Here is a 21285-nt window from a genome sequence, read left to right on the forward strand (position 1 = left end):
CATATACTTTCTAAATTAGTGGACGAACCACTATAAAATTGCTATTCCCTAGAGAAACGGAGAGAACAAATGTTCCAAACTTCTTTGAGCTTCATCATATGTTATTACAGGATTCAACTATGCATTAAAATAGAATTTTCATATTTTTTGAATTTTTCTCAAAATCTATCTGTTAACCCCTACGAAAATAATGAGTTTTCGGTAAATGCTCTATATATTGAAGCCTATAATCTTTAAATTTGTTTTAAAATTTATAACCATATTATATATTTGAATTAATGTATGCTAAACTCGTTTTCATGGTACATGGACATCGTTCTAATTTTTTATCAATTAATTTAGAAAAAGTGCATATACTTTCTAAATTAGTGGACGAACCACTATAAAATCGCTATTCTCTTGAGAAACAGAGACAACAAAGATTACAAACCTCTTTGACCTTCATCATATGTTATTGCAGGATTCAACTATGTATTAAAACAATATTGTCATATTTTTTGATTTTTTCTCAAAATCTATGTGTTAACCCCTACGAAAATATTGAGTTTTTGGGTAAACGCTCTATATATTGAAGCTTATAATCTTTAGATTGGTTTTATAATTTATAACTACATTATAAATTTTAATTAATGTATGATAAACTCCTTTTCATGGTACATGGACATCGTTCTAATTTTTTATCAATTAATTTAGTAAAACTGCATATACTTTCTAAATTAGTGGACGAACCATTATAAAATCGCTATTCTCTTGAAAAACGGAGACAACAAAAGTTCCAAACCTCTTTTACCTTCATCATATGTTATCGCATGATTCAACTATGTATTAAAACCGTAATGTCATAATTTTTGAATTTTTCTCAAAATCCATGTGTTTTTGGTACCCCCCCCCCTCATAAACTCTATTTCGTGGTACATGGACATCGTTGTAATTTTTATCAATTAATTTAGTAAACATGCATATACTTTCTAAATTAGTGGACGAACCACTATAAAATTGCTATTCCCTAGAGAAACGGAGACAACAAAGGTTCTGAACCTCTTTGAACTTCATCATATGTTATTAGCGGATTCAACTATGTATTAAAACAGTATTGTCATATTTTTTGAATTTTTCTCAAAATCTATGTGTTAACCCCTACGAAAATATTGAGTTTTCGGTAAATGCTCTATATATTAAAGCCTATAATCTTTAAATTTGTTTTAAAATTTATAACCACATTATACATTTCTATTAATGTATGATAAACTCTTTTTCATAGTACATGGACATCGTTCTAATTTTTTATCAATTAATTTAGCAAAACTGCAAATACTCCCTAAATCATTGGACGAACCACCATAAAATCGATATTCTCTTGAAAAACGGAGACAACAAAGGTTCCAAACCTCTTCGACCTTCATCATATGTTATTGCAGGATTCAACTATGTATTAAAATAGTATTGCCATATTTTTGAGTTTTTCTCAAAATCTATGTGTCCCTACAAAAATATTGAGTTTTTCGGTAAACGCTCTATATATTGAAGCCTATGATCTTTAGATTTGTTTTAAAATTATAACCACATTATATATTTGTATTAATGTATGTTAAACTTCTTTTCATGGTACACGTACATCGTTCTAATATTTTATCAATTAATTTAGCAAAACTGCAAATACTCTCTAAATTAGTGGACAAACCAATATAAAATCGTTATTCTCTTGAGAAACGGAGACAGCAAAATTCCAAACCTCTTTGACCTTCATCGTAGTTATGGCAGGATTCAACTACATATATATTAAAACAGTATTGTCATATTTTTTTAATTATTCTCGAAATTTATGCGTTAAACGCATCATTGATCTCAAAGTTACAGAAAACTGCGGTAAAAGCCTTAGCTGGTGATATTGACTGATCTTTAACCTTCCTTTCCCTCTTCATCTTCAATATATATCATACTTCAAAAACGAAATGGAGTTTTGATTCTGGATTTTATGTACACTTTGTGAATCTCTGTTCCTTTCTAAGCCATGGCAGGTATGCTTGAGTCCCTGTTTAAGCAATTGAATCCCTCAACTCTTACAACTCCCTGTTTAATCTCAAACTTCACTCGACCACAACCTCCTCCTTTGACACGAGATGAAGATGAAGATGGAGATGAGAGCGAGGGTGAGATAGGGTTGAGTTTGTCGTCTCCAAATCGCGCATCTTGAGCTAACGGGTTCGATGCTCTGCTCGGGGGAGACCCGAGGAAAAATGGAGGTGATGAAGCTACTACAGCGGACAATGTCTCATCCTACAGAGAAAAGAGAATCATTAAGTTCAGATCGGAATAATAAGGACACATCTATTAGTGAATCCATTAAAGAATTTGACTAAAGATCAATCTACATACACATGCTACATAGCTACGAGTTGATAAAAACAAAACAAGGAGAAGGTTCGTAAAAGTATTATGTACAGGGAAGAACAACAAACAATCATAACTCAGACACAGGAAGACAGGTGCATTCTGATGAAGCCATTATATACATGGATGTGTGGATAAACGTCTTGAAGCAACTATAATAAATATAATCTAGCGTTTGGTGTTAATACAAAGAAACACAGATCAATGAAGAATGATACAAAACCAAAGAAAGGAAGACAAGTGACTGCTTGATATACAACGCACAAGGTTGAAGAAAGAGAGAAACCTTTCTAAGAATGATGTCCAAAAGATCTGCCCCAGCTTTAGAATCACATACATCCGCTGCTCCTGATTGACTGTTTAAACCCCAGAACAAAGCAAAAAAAATCAGTATTTTGTTTTACATAAATACGATCTTTGTGGGCATAAAGACAAACGAAAGAGACATTATAAAACCTACCTAGAATGTAATAATCTATACGGACGAATAACGTTATTGAGGAGAATGCCAACGCGACGAGGCTTAGGACAAACAACGGTGTCGACAGAGTTACAAGAGACAGGAACAACAAATCCTATGGATTCCTCGGGAGACATGAAGGCGTTCTGCTTAAGGTTGCAATGATTCATCTTCGAACCACTTTTATCTCCAGAAGAACGCCTAACCTGTTTCATCAATTGAAACACACAACCGAAGATGAGAACAAAATTCGTAGCTTTTTTATGATTTCAAAGCTCAGAGAGAATTATTGTATTTAAAAGGATGTTCAGAAACAGAGAAGAAGCCAACGAATGCATTGACCATAAGAAACTAATTCCATAGAAAATATAAAAGGTCAAAGAGCACAGACGTATTGACTGGGACTCAAAACTGAAAAAGACCAAAGAAAAAAAACGAACAAGATAAGAATTTAAACTTTTATCAAACTTTATACGATATATGGTTATGAACACGCGCGCAGGGGAACCAAACAAAAGGTCGTTTTGATGATATACATATTGGGCTGCCTCCGAAAAACTGATATATAAGGCCCATTTATTGAAACCCTATTAACGGCCCATTGAGGGTGATAAACCCTTAAACCATTGCTTCACCAAGCAGTAAACCTTTGCACCACCTTCTAGGGTTCTTCGTCGTGTTTCTCTGGTACGTTTCAATGTATTTACCCTACGAAGCTCAATTGTTATGTCTGCCTTTTCGAGTCCAATCGTTGTTTTCTCACTCTGTTTGGAGAACGATGGTTAGCTTTAGTGAGAGCTATAATCCATTTAGAGTCTGGTTAGTGTTACAAGTAGAGTGATCTGCTTAAAATACGTTAGCTTTTGTAATCAATTGAGAAATGTAGCTCATTGTCACTAGTGAGCTAAGAACTAGGATTGATCACAAAGTGTAGCTTTTACTTTATAGCTATCAATCAAAGTGTTGATTGGATTATCCTTATTTTATTCTGTCTTCTGTTTTAGAATCTGCCAAGATGTTCTCTGCTCAGAACAAGATCCACAAGGACAAGGGTGTGGCACCAACAGACTTCGAACAGGAAGTTGCTCAGGTTCTCTCTTCTTTCTTAATCTCGTGAATGTGTTTTGTTGGTTTTTTTAATTTTTATTGGTTTGGTTATTGATTCTACATATTCACAGGCTTTCTTTGACTTAGAAAACACCAACCAGGAGTTGAAAAGCGACTTGAAAGATCTCTACATTAACCAAGCTGTGTAAGTATTCATTTCTAGAGGCTGCTATGATCTTAACTTTGGCTGTGTAAGTGTTTATTCTTTTTTCCTTTCCCTTCATGTGCAGTCAGATGGATTGTTCTGGCAACCGCAAGGCTATTGTGATCTACGTTCCCTTCAGATTAAGGAAAGCCTTCCGCAAGATCCATCCTCGTCTTGTCAGAGAGCTAGAGAAGAAGTTCAGTGGCAAAGATGTTGTCTTTGTTGCCACCAGGAGAATCATGCGTCCCCCTAAGAAGGGCTCAGCTGTTCAGAGACCACGCAACAGGACTCTCACCTCCGTCCATGAAGCCATGCTTGAGGATGTCGCTTACCCTGCTGAGATTGTTGGAAAGCGTACTAGATACCGTGTTGATGGCACCAAGATCATGAAGGTAAAAAAAAAAAGCTGATACATTTTGCTTGGTCTTTCATTGTCTGTTAAGCTCTTAGTTTAACATGTTTCTATTTTCGGCAGGTGTTTTTGGAGCCTAAGGAGAGGAACAACACTGAGTACAAGCTTGAGACAATGGTCGGTGTCTACAGGAAACTTACAGGGCGAGATGTAGTTTTCGAGTACCCAGTCGCAGAAGCTTGAAGAGATGATTGTTTGTTCCATTCTTTGTTGTTTTGTCTGCTAGAGAGCTTTTGATTCTGTTTCTAGTACAAGTTACTTCACTCTTCCTGAAATTTCTATTAAAGTATTAAAATTTCTGAAACATTTATCATAAAGAATCTCACAAACAAATTGAATTTCTGGTCACAGAAGTGCATTGACACAGTTTGTATAATATTACAATAACTGAAGAAAAGCTTCACTGATAAACAGTAGCTTGTGTGTAGTTTCAACTATGGAGAATCCAAAAACCTACTGTTAATTCCTGCTCTGTACAGCTTCAAGTCAGATGAAGACTTCAAGTGAATCTCAGTATCTGCAGGCACAAACAGAACATCTCCCATCGAAATCTCATCTGCTGAAGCGTCTGTAGACATTCTTCCTTCGCCTTGGAGCACAAGCAGAAGAGAAGGGCCTGGAACAGAGGGAAACACCGTCGAGGCTCCACAGGGAAGATCACAGAGATCAACCTCAAACTCCTCGAAAGGTGGGAGGTATCTTGTGATGTATGGTCGAATCCTTGATCCCTTTAGGATCTCAGGAAAGCCCTGAAAATTCAGAAATGATAACAACTCAGTAAAAGGTCTTGGTGCGTGCGTTGAGTTTGGTTTTTTAAGTTAAAAGTTTTACCAGTTTGTATGAGAGCATGGAACAAAGTGTTTGAATATCCAGAGGCTTGGAAGTGAGGCCAGCTCGTACTACGTTGTCTGAAGTGGCCATGACCTCAATGCACTCACCAAATAAGTACGCATGTGGCTCGTTTGCACCAAGGTACAAAGCTTCACCAGGATTGAGCTTCACGTAGTTGAAGAAGAATGCCGAGATGACCCCAATGTCATCTGGATACTGCTTCTCTAGCTTCAAAACAAGCCGTTCCTTGTCTGTCAGATGGCGTTCCTGCAATAAATCCCACGGGAAGGATTTAGCCAGTTGCACTTCACAAGATAATTTGTAAGTGAAGGAATCAATAGAAGAAAAAAAAAAGACCTGACTCTCCATATGCAGACGGTGTTTCAGTTTGGATACGATTTGCTTTGTTGTGTCGGGACCTGCAGACATTAGCAAGGTGAAGATAGTTCGGACAGCAGATTTGACTTTCTCCTCATCATGTTCACTGATGCAGAAGACTTGGTTTGCCTCTTCACTCCCAACAAGCTCTTCTATCTCAGGAATAGCACGAATCACACTCTTAAGCTCCTGCAATTTTTCACAAGAACAAAATTAAATCCTACAATCCTGAAAAAAACAAGCTATCCTGGAGTTTTGGAAACTGAATAACTCAAATTCATAGAATTACTCTCCAAAATCAATTTAGTTCCTAACTTTCAGTAATGTGTACTTGTTTTGAGATATATACAGGCAAAAGGAGGAAAGTCATATACGAAACAAAAGCCTAGACAGTGAAAAGTTCTCCAAATCAATTTGGTTCCTAAACACCATGAACGAGCCTAAAGATCTCTTCATCAAATCTAATCTCAAACCTTAGACTCGTTCTTAGAACAGTAGCCTGTAGAGGAGGAGATGTTACAGTTATTAACAATATAACTCATCCAATTATCATTAAAATTAGGACAGGCCAAATAACAAGTGCTAAGTGGGCCATTGGCTATAATGAAAAACAATTATAAATAGTGATGATAACTGATAGATACTACATAGCAATGATACCTGTAGAGGTATAAACCCACAAAGAGCCTCGAACTGAGTATAAGCCAACGCCATCTCTGGTTTGTGATTGTCGTCTTTATAAAGATTGGGATGAGCTTTATGCAATTTCTTCGCCAAAACCTTATCCGGATGTGACTGAATCGACAAGGCCCTTCCCACCGACAACACCTAATCACATTCCACAATTCATCAACTCATAACAACAGTAAGAGATTCAACTCAGTAAAATCAATTTTGCAAAATCGTAAAAAAAAAAAAAAAAGCAGAGATCTTTAACAATGTACCTTGAAGAGAAAGGGAAGATCGCAACCCCATTTCTCCAAAACCCTATCTCCAAGAGCCTCAGGGTTTTCAGCAATCCACGATCTCAGCGTCACGCCATCGGAGCCACCATCAGCGTCATCCTCCAAGTAACTCGGACCTGACTGGTGAGTCCCCATCCAAAGCTCCGCGTAGGGACGCGTCGAATCGATTGGTTGATCCGAATTCGCTGCGTAGACTCTGTAAACGAGTGAATCCGACCCGATTTTACCCCAAGCGTAGTCCTTCACGGAGCATCTCAATCGGCGGAGCCGTCGTCGTCGATCCGCTTCGCAACCGCCATTTGCCTTGACGACAGTAGCGATCTCCATTTCCGAATCGAAGTTTCAAAAATCGTTTCTCGGAGATAAGTTTATTCTCAAAGTATATATGAGCTTAAGCGCCAATGGCCATGGAAGAAGACTCAAAGTTCCTGAATCGTGGATTTTTTAAATTTATAAACAGAGGAGGGTATAATTGCAAATTTTAAAAGTGTGGGGTGTAAATGGGAATTAAATAGAAGTGTGGGGGTGAGATGTTTAGCTTGAGAAGGTGGAAAAGTGACAGATGGTTTATAGGAATCACGTGTTTTGCCGACGGATTGAACGTCGTCCGTGGTTTGTGGGCCGGTTGCTAGCTGTCCACGTGGACTGCACGATGACTCCTCACTCTCACGTTTTTGTAATAAATAAACCGACAAAATATATACCAAAATAAATTTAAAAACTTTCTCATTTTTGACGATAATTCCAAATTATGTCTTTATATATATATAAAACAGCCAAAATATAATCATCAACTGGGGAAAAAATCTAGCCGATATGTTATCTCTCTTTTTTTTAATCAAAAAAATTCTATTTAAGCCAAGAAATCTTCATTTTTACCCAATACTATATACGCTGCAAAGAAGAGTTTCACCAGCAAAAGAAAAAAAAAAAACAAATCACATCGATTTCAATCTCATTATGACAACTAGCTAATCTAATTGTATTTTTCCAAACCATATATTCTATGCTTGTAGCTTTTTGTTTGGTCGACAATGCTAGTAGTTTTAAAGTTCAAAAAATTGAAGGAGAAGTATGTTTGATAATTGACTGAGTGGTACAAAACCCACCCAATTCTTTCTGGTTGCATTGAAACGATTTGGGCTTTATTCATTAATTATAGTCCATTAGATTATATAAGGTTCCAGGCCTTCTAATTCGTTCGGGACCGCACGTGTGGGTTTACTGACTCTATATAGAAGCACAAGGTTCAATTTGAAAAGATTATACAAGTTTGGGAAGAATCACATATATATGGATAAAATGTAAGTGGGCCAACACATTACAGCGCAACTGAGTGTGAAAGGTTTTGGCATGCATTAGTTCAATTGACTGGTTCCACTCCAGGACAAGATTTAAGACTTAAAGTACCCGAAAAAAAACACTTCGGCGAATCTTCTCGTTTTCCGGCACCGAACATCGGCGTGGATCGCCATTTTATTGGACGGAGGATCTTGGGGGCCATATGCTTACTTCCAAGTGTTGGAGGCGGCACGATCTCAAGCGCAAGCAGCAGAGAATGGAGCGGCTCAGGGAGGTAACGGTGAAGAGGAAAACAGTGGGTTTATGGGTTTACATCTTGTGGATAATCCGAGTATGAGGAGAGAAGAAGATGTAGAAGCTGAGATATGAAAGAAACACTGAAGCTGGTTTGGTCGATGCTTAGGACACTTTCTCATGTTGTGTAGATTCTTTGTTTGTTTTTGGTTTTACTGGTTAGACCCCGGTTTATTAGATAAAGTTTATTGCTTTTAACTTTTTCAGTTGGGATTAATCCAATCATAAGTTGTTGAGACGCAGCCTCAGCTTCCAGCGGCAAGGAAATATAAAAGTATTTAAAATTTCAGGTCAGCAAGGAGTTAGAAGAGAGAGTTAAATTATAAGAATATTTGAGACGCTGACGCTGCGAGCCGCTAATATTTACGGCGTCAGGTGTTTTCGATGAAAATACGGACAAGATCAGTTGGGAGAGTCGCCGGCGGCAATTTTATATCGACGCTGCTACTAAATATCTCCGTTTTGTTTGTTAATTTTTGGTCTTGACGCTGACGCGCGTTAAAGAAACGAACAGGGCTGATAATATCTATATCAGTTTACAAAAACCCGCCAAAAAAATCTGTGTATAGTCTGACTGAAACGGTTTTATTCTTCACGCCTGTCTCTACCATTCTCCAACACGCCCTAAAAAAAAAATTATGATAATGATTTGCTATTGTATTATATGCATCGATTGAGGTCAATATTTTTCTCTTCTTCCTTACCTTATAATCGGATCAAAACCCACCTGATTCAAGCTTGTGATGAAAATAGAAGTCGAGTGTCGTTGCAACGATTGTCGTACAGCTCAAAGATGGCTACTTCCCAATTTCTTTCCTTGACCTTAGCACCACTTTCTAATACATCACCTTTTCCCGAGTTGAGTAAAATTAACAGACCACATGAGAGCATGATTAGTGAGGTTATTAGCGTTGAGTTGTTAACGGAATATAAGAAATTGTCTCTTAACTTTTAACTAAAAAGCTAAGATGATGATTCAGATTGGATGATTAATTTGCCAAGATGGATAACTTCCATACTCACTATTTTTTCCTTTTAGTATATTATATATATCTAAACTATTAAAATTAAAGTACATATAATATTTAGCTCTTATTTTTGCTTAATAATTACAAATTTACAATTGACTGCCATTGAATTAATTAATTTAATTCAAGACAACACTTCTTTTTACGTAGCTCAGTTATGCTACAAGTAGATTTTGTAGCGAGTCCATGTTGCTATTTCCACACGCTGCACGTACCTTTCTTGCTTAGATTGTTTGTTTTTCCATCTCTATGACCGCTTCAAAACATAGAGACAAAAATGGAAGATTATGCTATTTATGTCATATTTTAATGTCTCCAAGCAGCACAAGATGAGGGAGGCACAGCTATGCGCTCACACTGTGAGGTCCCATGGAATGACACTCGCAAGGACCCACATGCACAACTGGATCATACTCGTACTACTCGTTGTCCTCGAGTGCATCCTCCTTATCATCCACCCGTTTTATCGCTTCGTCGGAAAAGACATGATGACTGATCTAAGCTACCCTCTAAAGAGTAACACCGTACCAATCTGGTCTGTCCCGGTAAGTAACCCTTCCATGAACTCAACCTCTCACATTTTTCACATTAATTAATTTAATATAATTGACTGCCATTGAATTAATTATTTTGAAATAAACCGATTGGAACCAACAATCAATGTCATTATTGTTCCATAAAATATTCCTAAAATCAATGTCATTCCCATTAATTTAACTTAGCTTAACGCCACCTTACACTAATCATAAAAATATCGATCTTTTGATTCCAATAAATTTTCTTAGCTAACCAAAAATTGTATTATCCTTTCTCGCAATGTTTTTAATTTACCACTTTACATAATGTACAAAGTGTACACAATATACAGTATATGTATAGATTGTAAATAAAATATTTAATTATTTTTCATATAAAAATTATCCACCAACATTGCTAATAAGGTTACACAACATACAAAACTAAGTTACAATTTTTTAAAATAATTTTGTTATGTATAAACTAAATGAAAAAATGTATATAAATAGAAAAACGTACCCACACACCAAACTCTAGTTTAGTATTAAATCTAAAACAACGGCTCCTTATATTAAACTAGTCACCAAAAGCACATTATTTACATTTGCTGCTGCTCTTCGTATAATTTCATAGTTTCAGGTCTCTCATCTTCTCTCTGTATTTGGTCATGAAGCCCTCAGCTCTGAGTTCCAACACTTACCAATTGAGTTTTCTCTGAATTATTATCCTTCGTTTTGATCTGCTAGTGTATATTGGTTCCACAAATTCTCATTTTCACAAAATAACATTTATTGTAAATTGTTATAAATGAGTAATAAGAATTTATAAATGGTAAATGTTTATAAATTTCTTGAGTGATGTAGTAGATATTGCATAGGGCCGCCCATAGAGCCCGTTACGAAATCTAGAGCATTTGAAGTAGGTTATGAAAAAATCAAAGCCTTGTTTGTAAAAATCAATCAACCTCCCCCGGATGAATACATATGGAATTGGTCACACAAATAACAAATGTTACAAACATCCATGTTATTGTTTTATAATCTACTAAACTGGAAGTTTGTCTTTAAGGTAGTTCAAGTGTGTTTGATAATTGAAACGATTTGGTTCTGGACTAGTTTGGGCTTTATAATTTGGGCTATTAATTATTGCCCATTAGAATATAATGAGTCCCAGGCCTTTTAATTCGTTCGGACCGCACGTGCGGACACAATGAGGGTTTTCGGACTCTATGTAGAAGTACAAGGTTCAATTTGTAAATACAATAAACGTTGGGAAGAATTAAGCTATTTCGATAAAGTCAAAGTGGGCCAACGCATTACAGCGCGAGTGTGAAAGGTTTTAGGCATGCATTTTAGTTCAATTGACTTGTTCCACTTCAGGACAAGTTAAGTACAGAAAAAAAAAAAAATCACTCCGGCGAATCTTCTCTCGTTTTCCGGCACCGATTATCGGACGGTGGATTGAAATGGCGGTGGACAGTGAGTATCTGATGCAGTTTGTGGAAGAAACCTCGTTTTACAATCGCATTGTTCTAAGTCACCTCTTGCCGTCGAATCTGTGGGATCCATTACCTCATTTTCTCCAGACATGGCTCCGGAACTACCTCGCTGGAACACTGCTCTACTTCATCTCAGGCTTTCTCTGGTGCTTCTACATCTATTACCTCAAACTTAACGTTTATCTCCCCAGAGGTGATTTTAAAAGCTTCTTGAATTAGTTTCCTGTGGTGATCTCGATCTTGGAGTTTAGTGTTCGATCCTGCCATGGTCTGATTGGTTCATGTCAGTTTTTCAGAAAAAAAGGAAAGTTTTATTTTTGTTTCTCATACTTAGCATCTGAATGATGAATGTCATGTTAGACTTTACATGTTTTTGGTTTGGTAGTTCACTTTCTTCGTCATGAAAATAAACCTCAATAGCTAATTTTTCAGTTTAAGTCTGAATGAATATATGGATGAGATTAGAACTCAGTTGTAATAGTTATGTTGAAACTGATGAACTATGTGTTTTACTTCTGATGATGTCTCTTGCTTGATGAGGTTTATGATAGAGTAGACTCTTTAGCTCTGTGCTTGCGTTATATACCTTTGCTTGGTTACAATTCTCTCTATCTTTGGGCTTGATATAAAAGTTCTTAGGCAATAATACTTCACATTACCTCTAATTAAATTGCTAGTTGCAATGGTTGTCTACGTTGAATCTTGACTTCATTCGATATTATGAATATGTGTTCTGCTTGATCTATGAAACTTTTTCAGGCTAACAATATAGCAGAGTTTCTGTGATAAAATTTGTAGAAGTATAGTGTTTTGTTTTAGTTTGAAATCTTTTTATTTTTTTGATAATCTACTTTGTGATCAGAGGCCATTCCTACAAGAAAGGCTATGCTTTTACAAATATCTGTGGCAATGAAGTCGATGCCTTGGTACACTCTGCTTCCAACTGTATCCGAGTACATGATCGAAAGTGGTTGGACCAAATGTTACTCTAGAATAGGCGAAGTCAGCTGGTTCCTCTACTTTGTTTCCATAGCTGTCTACCTTGTTCTAGTCGAGTTTGGTATTTACTGGATGCACAGAGAGCTTCATGACATTAAGCCTCTTTACAAGTATCTCCATGCCACCCATCATATCTACAACAAACAGAACACACTCTCTCCCTTTGCCGGTAAAGTATATATTTTAATTTCTTAATACTTTAGTCATGTCAAAGATTGGTAGCATTCAGTTTCTTACCAGTTTTTGGTTTTCTTTCAGGGCTTGCGTTTCATCCACTAGACGGGATACTTCAGGCAGTACCGCACGTGATAGCTCTGTTCATAGTGCCGATTCATTTCACAACTCATCTAGGTCTCTTGTTCATGGAAGCGATATGGACAGCGAACATACATGACTGCATCCACGGTAACATCTGGCCTGTGATGGGTGCAGGGTACCATACGATACACCACACCACTTACAAGCATAACTATGGTCATTATACTATATGGATGGATTGGATGTTTGGCTCTCTTAGAGACCCTCTCTTACAAGAAGATGACAACAAAGCAGAGTGAGAATGCCCGTTTGTGTGTTTTGCTTGCTTGTTCAAAGTTTCAACCTTGTTAAGTTATTCGTATTCGTCATGTGAGTGTCTCTGACAAACGGTTTTAGTTATTTTTGTTTTAGAGACAATGACTAGTTTACATTCAGAGGCAGCTCTTCATTCTTTACACCTGTAAGGTTAAGGTTAGGTGAGGTTGCTGAAGATGTTTTTAACCCAAAAACAAGAAAAGCACCAAAAGAGAATAATAAGAAGAAAATAGAAAACATTCAAAAATTCAAAAAAACATAACAGCTGAAGAAAATTAAAGGCCTAAACTTGACATAATTGGAACCCAATCAGTGACCTAAACAGTATACATACAATTGTATTCATTTATCATCAATGCATCAAAACGCGTGCTTTCTCTGTTTCATCCGCCACGGAACTATATAACTTAGGGGAATACACCTTTGTCACTAACCCACGTTTTCTTCATCAGCATCAAAGCAACGAATCGATCAGCATCAGGTAAAAAAAAAACTCCTCCTTTTCTCTGCTTTTTTTTTTTACACAAAGAAGACGAACAGAGTCCGGTAATTTTCGTTTCAGTTAAAAAAAATCTTTCTTTTGCATCATATCCATGGAGGGGGGATAAAGGTTGTTCCTTTCACATGTGTTTTTTTGTTGTTGTTGTGTAGACAGACATATACAAGTATTTATTTTTCTCCCACTTGTGTAGATTATGATTGTCCCCACAAGAGTCACTGTGTATGGCTCCTTCAATTAGTATCAGTTCCTGTCCTCTTCTTCTTTTTTTTTCTCCAGCTAGATCTTCTTTTTTATTTTTCCTCTTCTTCTTCAGCTAACTAATTTCTGTGGCTTTTTAAACTGCTACGATGCCTTTTCCTCGTTTTCTGAATTTTGGTGGGCTTTTTCAGGTTTGTTGATTCTTGCCAGTGATTTTTGGGAAAGGTTTTTAAATTGGTGGGTTTCTCACTTCAAATTGATACGTTCCTTCAAATGTGTGTTTTAGGTTTTTACCCATTAATTTAGGTGAAGTTACCCTTTTTTTTTTTTTTATCGATTCTTGTTATAGGTCTGCAATAGTATCGAGTCAATGACTTTTGGTTCCAGACTTGTGGTTCTGTGTATAGATTTCTTTATATATTTTGGTGGGTTTCTTGTAAACTTTAGTTTCCAGCTTGAACATTTGAATAGTTATTGTATTAAGGTGGTTAACGTAGAAGAAAGACTTTTTTCAGATCAGAAGAAAACCATTTATTTATGGCAATGACTTTGTGATCATATAACACTATAACAGATAATGATCAGTTGAATTGTAGAATCACTAAGTCGTTAAAGAACGTTGTCAGTGGAGTTGGTGCTTGATGGGAGTGCGCCATGAGGCAGTTTTGTTAAGTTTGCTTAGTACTAAGCTTCTGTTCTATTTGTGCAATTTATGCAAGCTGGTTTAGTGATTAGATAGGTTGATTCAAGACAATCATAGTCTTTAATAATACCACTAGTATAAACTGACTCTACAACCAAGTCACCTTCCATAAACATTATCAAGTAGATATATCTTTGTTTCAGTTGAGTTAAAGTACACATGCTCAGGAATGTTAATTGTCTTAAAAATCTTGTTTCTTGAATATTTGGGGGTGGTTCTCTTTGTCTTTCCCTTGCAAAACTTTTTACACGGAAGAGTTTGTGATTCCTGGGATGATCTTAGGCTCTCACAAACCGGGAACCTGAGATTTCTGTGACTGCTGATAATTGGGTCTCACCATCAGACATTCCACTCATAGAACCTTTTAGCAAAGAGGTACCTCTTATTGTATTTGTCTCTTGGTCTTGTCCATGTCAAAACGTCCTTGTTGATGAATTTAATTCAAGACAACACTTCTTTTTACGTAGCTCAGTTATGCTACAAGTAGATTTTGTAGCGAGTCCATGTTGCTATTTTCACACATTGCACTTACCTTTCTTGCTTAGATTGTTTGTTTTTCCATCTCTATGACCGCTTCAAAACATAGAGAAAAAAATGGAAGATTATGCTATTAATGTCATATTTTAATGTCTCCAAGCAGCACAAGATGAGGGAGGCACAGCTAGGCGCTCACACTGTGAGGTCCCATGGAATGACACTCGCAAGGACTCACATGCACGACTGGATCATACTCGTACTACTCGTTGTCCTCGAGTGTATCCTCCTCATAATCCACCCGTTTTACCGCTTTGTCGGTAAAGACATGATGACTGATCTAAGCTACCCTCTGAAGAGTAACCCCGTACCAATCTGGTCTGTCCCGGTAAGTAACCCTTCCATGAACTCAACCTCTCACATTTTTCACAATATAAAAACCATTTATTTCTTCTAAAATGACAGGTCTATGCAATGCTGCTGCCATTGGTGATCTTCATATCTATCTACTTCCGTAGAAGAGACGTATACGATCTTCACCACGCGGTGCTAGGTCTGTTATACTCTGTTCTGGTGACGGCAGTGCTTACAGATTCGATTAAGAATGCAGTTGGTAGACCACGCCCTGACTTCTTCTGGCGTTGTTTTCCTGATGGCAAAGCTGTAAGTGTTTTTTTTTACTATTGTGTGTTTTTTAGTTCATGTTCTGTCTCTTGAGTTTTGTTTTGTTTTTTGCTTCTCAGGTTTACGATACCCTTGGAGATGTGATATGCCATGGTGATAAAAGTGTCATAAGGGAAGGGCACAAAAGCTTCCCAAGCGGACACACCTCTTGTAAGACAACACAAAGCCTAATGTTTATTATTTTTTTTCTTGAGGATTTTTGACAAAAAGATTGTTTTTGCCTTTTGTAGGGTCTTTTGCGGGTCTAGGATTCTTGTCGCTGTATTTATCAGGGAAGATTCAAGCGTTTGACGGTAAAGGCCACGTTGCGAAGCTATGCATTGTTATACTCCCTTTGCTAGTTGCGGCTCTTGTTGGTATATCCCGTGTGGATGACTATTGGCATCACTGGCAAGACGTCTTTGCAGGAGGCTTGCTAGGTTTGCTTGTTTTCACTCTCTACTCAAAACTTGTTTCCCTTTGAACATCATACAAACTTATACTATATTCTACAGGTCTCGTGGTGTCTACGTTCTGTTATCTTCAATTCTTTCCACCACCTTATCACACCGAAGGTAAACAAAAAGAATTGAGGATTCCATTTACAGGCTTGTTGTGAATTTATGATGAAATTTTTTGATATGTTTTTGAAGCGTGGGGGCCATATGCTTACTTCCAAGTGTTGGAGGCGGCACGAGCACAAGCGCAAGCAGCAGAGAATGGAGTGGCTCAGGGAGGTAACGGTGAAGAGGAAGACGGAGGGTTTATGGGTTTACATTTGGTGGATAATCCGAGTATGAGGAGAGAAGAAGAAGATGTAGAAGCTGGTAGAGTGCCTAGAGGCTGAGATATGAAAGAAACATGGAAGGCGGTTTGGTCGTTGCTTAGGACACTTTCTCTTGTTCTGTAGATTCTTTGTCTGGTTTGATTTAACTGGTTAGACCCCGGTTTATTAAATAAAGTTTCTTGATTTTCTCTTGCTCTGTTGGGATTAATTAAGCCGTTATAATTTGTTTTAAACGGTTTTATATCCTTACTAAACCAAAAAATAATTTAATCGCAGCCTAATCAATGTTCAATACTCAAAACGTAAATGAAATTATCTTCATACAAAGATGTATTTACATCGAAATGATGTTTATTAATACAAAACGTTTCCTACAACTCAAATATGGAAATCTATGGATCTGTTTCGGATATTTTATTCATGATTCAGTGTTTTGAGTTTATTTCCTTTGAGTGGATTTCTAGAGAAAAAAACCACATTGCTGATAGCCTGGTAAAATCCATTTTGTTAGGTGAAGATGTTGTAATGGCCACGGCCTAACTACCGGTTTGAATTTAATGAAGTTGTTGCCCAAAAAAAAAAAATACAAAACGTTTCCTACCACATAAAGAAATATAACGCGCAGTTGTTTACGTTGATAAAAATTGAAAAGAAACGTTTCTTACATTGAATAATCTCTAATAATTGCATATGTTATTTTCTTTTGAGAAACATCCTTGCAATTAGTTTTGTAACGTTTGATTTTCAGAGTTGTTGGCATGTATATATTCAACACTTCGTGGCAATTAGTAAACATGAATAAGCCAACTTTCTCAATCAAGCCGATCTGTTTGTTTGCCGATTTGTTTGTTTATAAACGGCACGGCATGCATGCGTTACAAAACTTTATTTATGCCTAAAACGATCAGGTTAAGAGTATCTTAATTCTTAAACCAATCACAATCCATGTGATCTTTTGTCTATTGTAACAATAATTTAACTATTGTGCTTGTATTTAAATAGTAACGTACATATGCATTTGTATATGACGACTAATTATTTTTAATTATGACTAATTATATGATTGATTGTACGAAAGTACTGCTAAATGAAACATTTAAACGTGATTTGTTATCATTGCATTACAGTTTTTACTTAGTGTTTTATTTAGTACTAGTACATACCCAATCCATTTCAAAATATTACATATTTTAAAATTTTCACATATTTTAATAAAACACATTAAATGAGCATATTTTTTGTGATTATATTTTTCTATAATTTTAAGCCAATAAAATTCCAATATATGCAATTAATTTTTTAATAATTTACAATTAGTTAATAAAACATGCATTGAAAATATTAAAAAAAAAAATTTGAAATAATTTTTTTCTCTAGAATATATAACTTTATGAAACATCAATAGAGACCTTAATAACTTAAACATTAATGCATTATAGTAGTAATTTTTTATTTTGGAAAGTGCAAGAAATCTCATATCATTAATGTTGATTTTACTTGATATACATAATTTATAGCGGCAATAGTGTGTACTGATAAACTGCATATTGGAATTCCGATTAACAACAAAAGAAATTGTCGGTTTGCACCAAAAGGAAAAGAGAGAAAAAATTGTCGGTTACTATTAATTAATTATATATAAGTATAATTATCTATTTAGATAGCCCGTATCCATAATCTATTATATTAAAAGAGAACTATTCTGAAAAATTTACTTATACAAGGTTAGTGCACCATTTCTTTTAAGTAATAATTATTTGGTCTTACCATCTATTAGTCCAATAACAAAATATTAAGGAATTAATTGTCTGCGATTTTTTTCTTAAAAATAAACATTTTTGTAAAGAAATCAATCCATATTAATAAACTTTTGTTGGCTTTGGGTGGGATTACTAAACATTTGGGTCACTTCGATCCTTTATAATAAATCATCGAGAGAGTGATAGTCTTTGAAAAGATTCAAGATTTCTTCATACTGCTCAGTTTTGAAATAGTCTTTGGATGAGTGCTTGAAATGTCACATGACTAAGTTTCTCATGCTTTTGTTTATTATGATGATACACATTAATTCTCCTCCTCTATTACACTCTCTAACCGATTTGTTTTTTCGTGACTGCCAATGTATATCAACATGCCTTGTTTGTTATTTTTTTCTCCTCTTGCCATCATAGTCAGGCTAACTTCCCATCTTTCATTGTTTAACAAACAAGAAATGTTCCACTTTGCCACCATGGCTCTTCTCACATCATATCAAATCCATCTATTTCACTTTCTATGTAAACAAAACCAAGTCATATGATTTTGGCTTTGCAAACTCTCAATTCTTCCAAAAACTCTCAGCTTTTCCTCTAAAAAGTTAAAACGTGTTCGGAGTTGGTCTTGGAAAGAACATTAAGGGCTGTGTCAAACCCGAAACGCTCTGGTTTAGGAAATGAAGATCACCAGATTCCATTACCAAACACATCCGAATATATCCAGTAACCTCTAAAGCATCAGAAAGAACGATCAGAACATAGAGGCAGAGAGTCACCAAAACATGTAAAACGCCATAATAAAACATAATAGTCTCCCATATATATTATAAAAACCAAATTCATACAAAGCACGATAAAACACAACACACTTGCTTGAGAAGGAGATTACCTCAACTTCTCAAGACATTATTCATTAAAAAAAACAGAAAAGCTCAAAAGTAGATTTAGATAATAAGAGTTCTGCTAGATTCCCTCAGTCCTTCTCGTCCTCGCTGCTGCAGCTACTATTGTTGCTGCTCCACTCACACTTCAACGTAGACCTAGGCGACCCACAGTACTTGCCTAGCTTCTCAAACGTCTGATACATCACCGTTCCACTCTCTTCTCCCAAAGACTCAAAAGTCCTCTCTCTGCATCCATAATCTTCCAAGTCTACACTGATCTCAGGCTTGTACGCGTTCACCCCAACGCTCGAGTGCACTGCTACAGAGAATTGCTTCGGCTCAAAGCAAGACAGGACCCTAGTCACAAGCTGGCTCAGGTCGATAGTGTTGAAGTCATAACCCACAGCTTCGAAGCTAGCGTAGCTAAACCCATCCTCAGGGGTCACGTGGATAGTGGAGATCGCATCTCCTTCGATGGAGTTCATAGAGTAGCCACACGGCTCGAACTCAAAGTCGCAGATCTGGGACTTGGGGAGGATCTTTCTGATTCCAGAGTTGTCAGTCATTGTTCCGGTCTCGCCGTTCTTGTAGAAGACAGAGGCTTTCTCCCTGTCTAGACCAGTCATGCACATCTCGAGCGTGTAGACATTGTTGTTGTCCCCGGAGGACTGGGGAGAGGAGGCAGCGTAGACATGCCATTTCTTAGTCTCGTCATCGTTCCCCATCAAGTAGGCGACGCTGTTCAAGCCCAGCTTAGTAAAGTGACCATCAAGAACAGAGACTTCTTCGGAGAAGCTCCGGTGAGGAAAAGGCTGCCCTCCAGGGCAGAGGAAGGAGCCACGAGTGTATTTAACAGACTTGACACTCAGAGAGAGCTCACCGGCGAGCTTGAGAAGAGGCGGGATGGAGAGGAGGAGCTTGGTGGTGCCGCAAGTCTTGATGATGACTTTGTAAGGGTAGACAAAGAAGCTGGACTCAGAGAGGACGTAAGAGTCCAAATGATCGTTGGAGAGAGAAGAAACGATCTCGCAGGCAGCGGGAGTGAGTATTTGGTCAAGCTGGGACCTGGTCAGAGCACGGAGACCCAAACCCTTGGAGTCTTGGAAGATGCTTGGCTCGAGGAAAGAGACCTCGAGGCGCTTCTCGTAGCCTTCGAAACCGATTGCAGATAAGGCCATTGTAGGTGGAGAGAACGATTGGGTTGGGGAACCAAGCAGAAACAGAGCTTAGAAGAAAGTAAAATTGTAAACTGGAAAATAAGGAAAAGCGGTAACTAATATTAGGAGACTCGGTGCACGTTACAACTCAGGATGGCCTCTTAGCGCACTGCAAAAGAAAGACGAAAACATTGTTAAGGAACTGTCATTAATGGGGTGAGAGTGATAAAATGATGGGGAAGAAGAAGATTACGTTGGAGTAGACAGAAGATTTGAATTTCTTGATTCCACCGTTGGGGCGAACGTCTTCACTGCTGTAACCGAGGGGAGCTTCGTAAAATAAGGAACTACTAGACGACGACTTTTTATTACCACCTTTCGATTCCATCATAATCTCATTCACGCTCTTCTGTCATTACAAGACCAAACAAAACCATATGTGTTAGGTAAAGAGTAACCACGCTCAACAGAGAAACTCATCAATGTTATTACAAGACCAAACACATATGGTTAAATAAAGAGGGACAGAGATTCAACGTTCAAAGTTGAGTTTTTTAATTACAGATCTCGAATAAAACATGATACATTAAGCATATCGGTTAATCAGATGGCACATTATTGGAAATTAGATGACTGCTAATCATTAAAACGTAAAAAAACTATCAAATTAGATCAAGCAATAAAGAATATCAATATCAATCTCCATCAGAATGATGAATCTCTTATACAAAATAATATGGTATTGTATAGATCAATTAAAAATTTACATATATTATGAGTTTAGATAAAGATCACGAATTGCAAAATCCCTCCTTTCCAGATATCAAACGAAACCCACAAAAACCTGAAAATTCGAAACAATCGTTAAAGAAAACAATTCCATCAAAACGAACAATCAGAGCTACGAAAGAGATAGTAGTTGAATAAAATAGATCTATAGATCAAAAGAGAACGAAAGATCACCAGATAGAGATGATTCAGGAAACCGAAAGACTTTTTGAACGATAAAAACTCTTGAGACGATTTCGAAGAGGTAAAAAGATAAACCCCTAATTTGAGAGAAACGCTTGTGAAATGATTTGGTAATAATGAGGCAATGAAGAAGCGTTTTCTGAAGAGACAAGGAGGACAGAGATCGTCATTTATATAGGCCTGTCCTAAAGTTACGCGCCACGTGATTTACGGTTTTACCCTTATAATTTATTAAGAAAGGTTTTCGCGTTAAAAATGCGTTAACCTCTTCTTGAACCGTCCGTTTTTATTT

At 36.8% G+C, this 21285-nt stretch overlaps 7 protein-coding genes across 13 annotated transcripts; 3 read left to right on the plus strand and 4 right to left on the minus strand.

The window, feature by feature from the left end:
- Window positions 1-1705: 1705 nt before the first annotated feature.
- On the minus strand, window positions 1706-3281 carry LOC106293556. The gene is made up of 3 exons (XM_013729236.1): window positions 2852-3281; window positions 2678-2747; window positions 1706-2277 (listed from the first exon to the last, which is right to left on the minus strand). Exons 1-3 carry the CDS (start codon window positions 3064-3066, stop codon window positions 2005-2007), a joined length of 558 nt encoding a protein of 185 aa, XP_013584690.1. The 5' UTR covers window positions 3067-3281; the 3' UTR covers window positions 1706-2004.
- A 204-nt stretch (window positions 3282-3485) lies between these two features.
- LOC106296035 (40S ribosomal protein S7-like) lies at window positions 3486-4821 on the plus strand. The gene is made up of 5 exons (XM_013732077.1): window positions 3486-3538; window positions 3856-3941; window positions 4030-4103; window positions 4189-4495; window positions 4579-4821. The coding sequence occupies exons 2-5, from the start codon at window positions 3867-3869 to the stop codon at window positions 4696-4698; spliced, it is 576 nt and encodes a 191-aa protein (XP_013587531.1). The 5' UTR covers window positions 3486-3538; window positions 3856-3866; the 3' UTR covers window positions 4699-4821.
- LOC106296034 (mannose-6-phosphate isomerase 1) lies at window positions 4775-7105 on the minus strand. The gene is made up of 5 exons (XM_013732076.1): window positions 6669-7105; window positions 6385-6552; window positions 5704-5913; window positions 5347-5613; window positions 4775-5264 (listed from the first exon to the last, which is right to left on the minus strand). Exons 1-5 carry the CDS (start codon window positions 7014-7016, stop codon window positions 4950-4952), a joined length of 1308 nt encoding a protein of 435 aa, XP_013587530.1. The 5' UTR covers window positions 7017-7105; the 3' UTR covers window positions 4775-4949.
- A 2528-nt stretch (window positions 7106-9633) lies between these two features.
- LOC106295551 (putative lipid phosphate phosphatase 3, chloroplastic) lies at window positions 9634-16450 on the plus strand. Of its 7 annotated transcripts, none has more exons than XM_013731479.1 (8): window positions 13246-13380; window positions 14585-14677; window positions 14943-15164; window positions 15242-15439; window positions 15520-15610; window positions 15691-15879; window positions 15955-16014; window positions 16093-16450. In XM_013731479.1, the coding sequence occupies exons 3-8, from the start codon at window positions 14949-14951 to the stop codon at window positions 16284-16286; spliced, it is 948 nt and encodes a 315-aa protein (XP_013586933.1). In that variant the 5' UTR covers window positions 13246-13380; window positions 14585-14677; window positions 14943-14948; the 3' UTR covers window positions 16287-16450. The 7 variants fall into 7 exon arrangements, with proteins under 7 accessions (XP_013586937.1, XP_013586934.1, XP_013586933.1 ...); XM_013731476.1 differs by lacking the exon at window positions 13246-13380 and adding an exon at window positions 13656-13790; XM_013731478.1 differs by lacking the exon at window positions 13246-13380 and adding an exon at window positions 13755-13836.
- On the plus strand, window positions 11214-13074 carry LOC106295553 (delta(7)-sterol-C5(6)-desaturase 1). The gene is made up of 3 exons (XM_013731484.1): window positions 11214-11520; window positions 12190-12495; window positions 12585-13074. Exons 1-3 carry the CDS (start codon window positions 11295-11297, stop codon window positions 12881-12883), a joined length of 831 nt encoding a protein of 276 aa, XP_013586938.1. The 5' UTR covers window positions 11214-11294; the 3' UTR covers window positions 12884-13074.
- A 2328-nt stretch (window positions 16451-18778) lies between the features above and the next one.
- Window positions 18779-20101, minus strand: LOC106295745 (S-adenosylmethionine decarboxylase proenzyme 3-like). Its single transcript, XM_013731717.1, has one exon. It carries the CDS (start codon window positions 20040-20042, stop codon window positions 18954-18956), a length of 1089 nt encoding a protein of 362 aa, XP_013587171.1. The 5' UTR covers window positions 20043-20101; the 3' UTR covers window positions 18779-18953.
- LOC106295746 lies at window positions 20014-21134 on the minus strand. The gene is made up of 3 exons (XM_013731718.1): window positions 20985-21134; window positions 20275-20430; window positions 20014-20190 (listed from the first exon to the last, which is right to left on the minus strand). Exons 2-3 carry the CDS (start codon window positions 20410-20412, stop codon window positions 20170-20172), a joined length of 159 nt encoding a protein of 52 aa, XP_013587172.1. The 5' UTR covers window positions 20413-20430; window positions 20985-21134; the 3' UTR covers window positions 20014-20169.
- Between the last annotated feature and the right edge of the window lie 151 nt (window positions 21135-21285).

Source organism: Brassica oleracea, chromosome C5 (genome assembly GCF_000695525.1).
Source record: "Brassica oleracea var. oleracea cultivar TO1000 chromosome C5, BOL, whole genome shotgun sequence".
Classification (NCBI taxonomy): Eukaryota; Viridiplantae; Streptophyta; class Magnoliopsida; order Brassicales; family Brassicaceae; genus Brassica; species Brassica oleracea.

Excerpts from the sequence above, each read along its gene's own strand:
- LOC106293556 (XM_013729236.1), bottom strand. The coding sequence starts at position 3,066 with ATGAAACAGGTTAGGCGTTCTTCTGGAGATAAAAGTGGTTCGAAGATG. Across the intron at positions 2,748-2,851 it reads TATAGATTATTACATTCTAG|TCAATCAGGAGCAGCGGATG; the intron begins GTAGGTTTTATA and ends GGGTTTAAACAG. Across the intron at positions 2,278-2,677 it reads TGGACATCATTCTTAGAAAG|GATGAGACATTGTCCGCTGT; the intron begins GTTTCTCTCTTT and ends TTTTCTCTGTAG.
- LOC106296035 (XM_013732077.1), top strand. The coding sequence starts at position 3,867 with ATGTTCTCTGCTCAGAACAAGATCCACAAGGACAAGGGTGTGGCACCA. Across the intron at positions 3,942-4,029 it reads TCGAACAGGAAGTTGCTCAG|GCTTTCTTTGACTTAGAAAA; the intron begins GTTCTCTCTTCT and ends ACATATTCACAG. Across the intron at positions 4,104-4,188 it reads CTCTACATTAACCAAGCTGT|TCAGATGGATTGTTCTGGCA; the intron begins GTAAGTATTCAT and ends CTTCATGTGCAG.
- LOC106296034 (XM_013732076.1), bottom strand. The coding sequence starts at position 7,016 with ATGGAGATCGCTACTGTCGTCAAGGCAAATGGCGGTTGCGAAGCGGAT. Across the intron at positions 6,553-6,668 it reads ATCTTCCCTTTCTCTTCAAG|GTGTTGTCGGTGGGAAGGGC; the intron begins GTACATTGTTAA and ends GAATGTGATTAG. Across the intron at positions 5,914-6,384 it reads GTGGGTTTATACCTCTACAG|GAGCTTAAGAGTGTGATTCG; the intron begins GTATCATTGCTA and ends GAAAAATTGCAG.
- LOC106295553 (XM_013731484.1), top strand. The coding sequence starts at position 11,295 with ATGGCGGTGGACAGTGAGTATCTGATGCAGTTTGTGGAAGAAACCTCG. Across the intron at positions 11,521-12,189 it reads TAACGTTTATCTCCCCAGAG|AGGCCATTCCTACAAGAAAG; the intron begins GTGATTTTAAAA and ends CTTTGTGATCAG. Across the intron at positions 12,496-12,584 it reads CACACTCTCTCCCTTTGCCG|GGCTTGCGTTTCATCCACTA; the intron begins GTAAAGTATATA and ends GTTTTCTTTCAG.
- LOC106295551 (XM_013731476.1), top strand. The coding sequence starts at position 13,749 with ATGCCTTTTCCTCGTTTTCTGAATTTTGGTGGGCTTTTTCAG. Across the intron at positions 15,611-15,690 it reads CCCAAGCGGACACACCTCTT|GGTCTTTTGCGGGTCTAGGA; the intron begins GTAAGACAACAC and ends TGCCTTTTGTAG. Across the intron at positions 15,880-15,954 it reads CTTTGCAGGAGGCTTGCTAG|GTCTCGTGGTGTCTACGTTC; the intron begins GTTTGCTTGTTT and ends TATATTCTACAG.
- LOC106295745 (XM_013731717.1), bottom strand. The coding sequence starts at position 20,042 with ATGGCCTTATCTGCAATCGGTTTCGAAGGCTACGAGAAGCGCCTCGAG.
- LOC106295746 (XM_013731718.1), bottom strand. The coding sequence starts at position 20,412 with ATGATGGAATCGAAAGGTGGTAATAAAAAGTCGTCGTCTAGTAGTTCC. Across the intron at positions 20,191-20,274 it reads AATCTTCTGTCTACTCCAAC|TGCGCTAAGAGGCCATCCTG; the intron begins GTAATCTTCTTC and ends TTTCTTTTGCAG.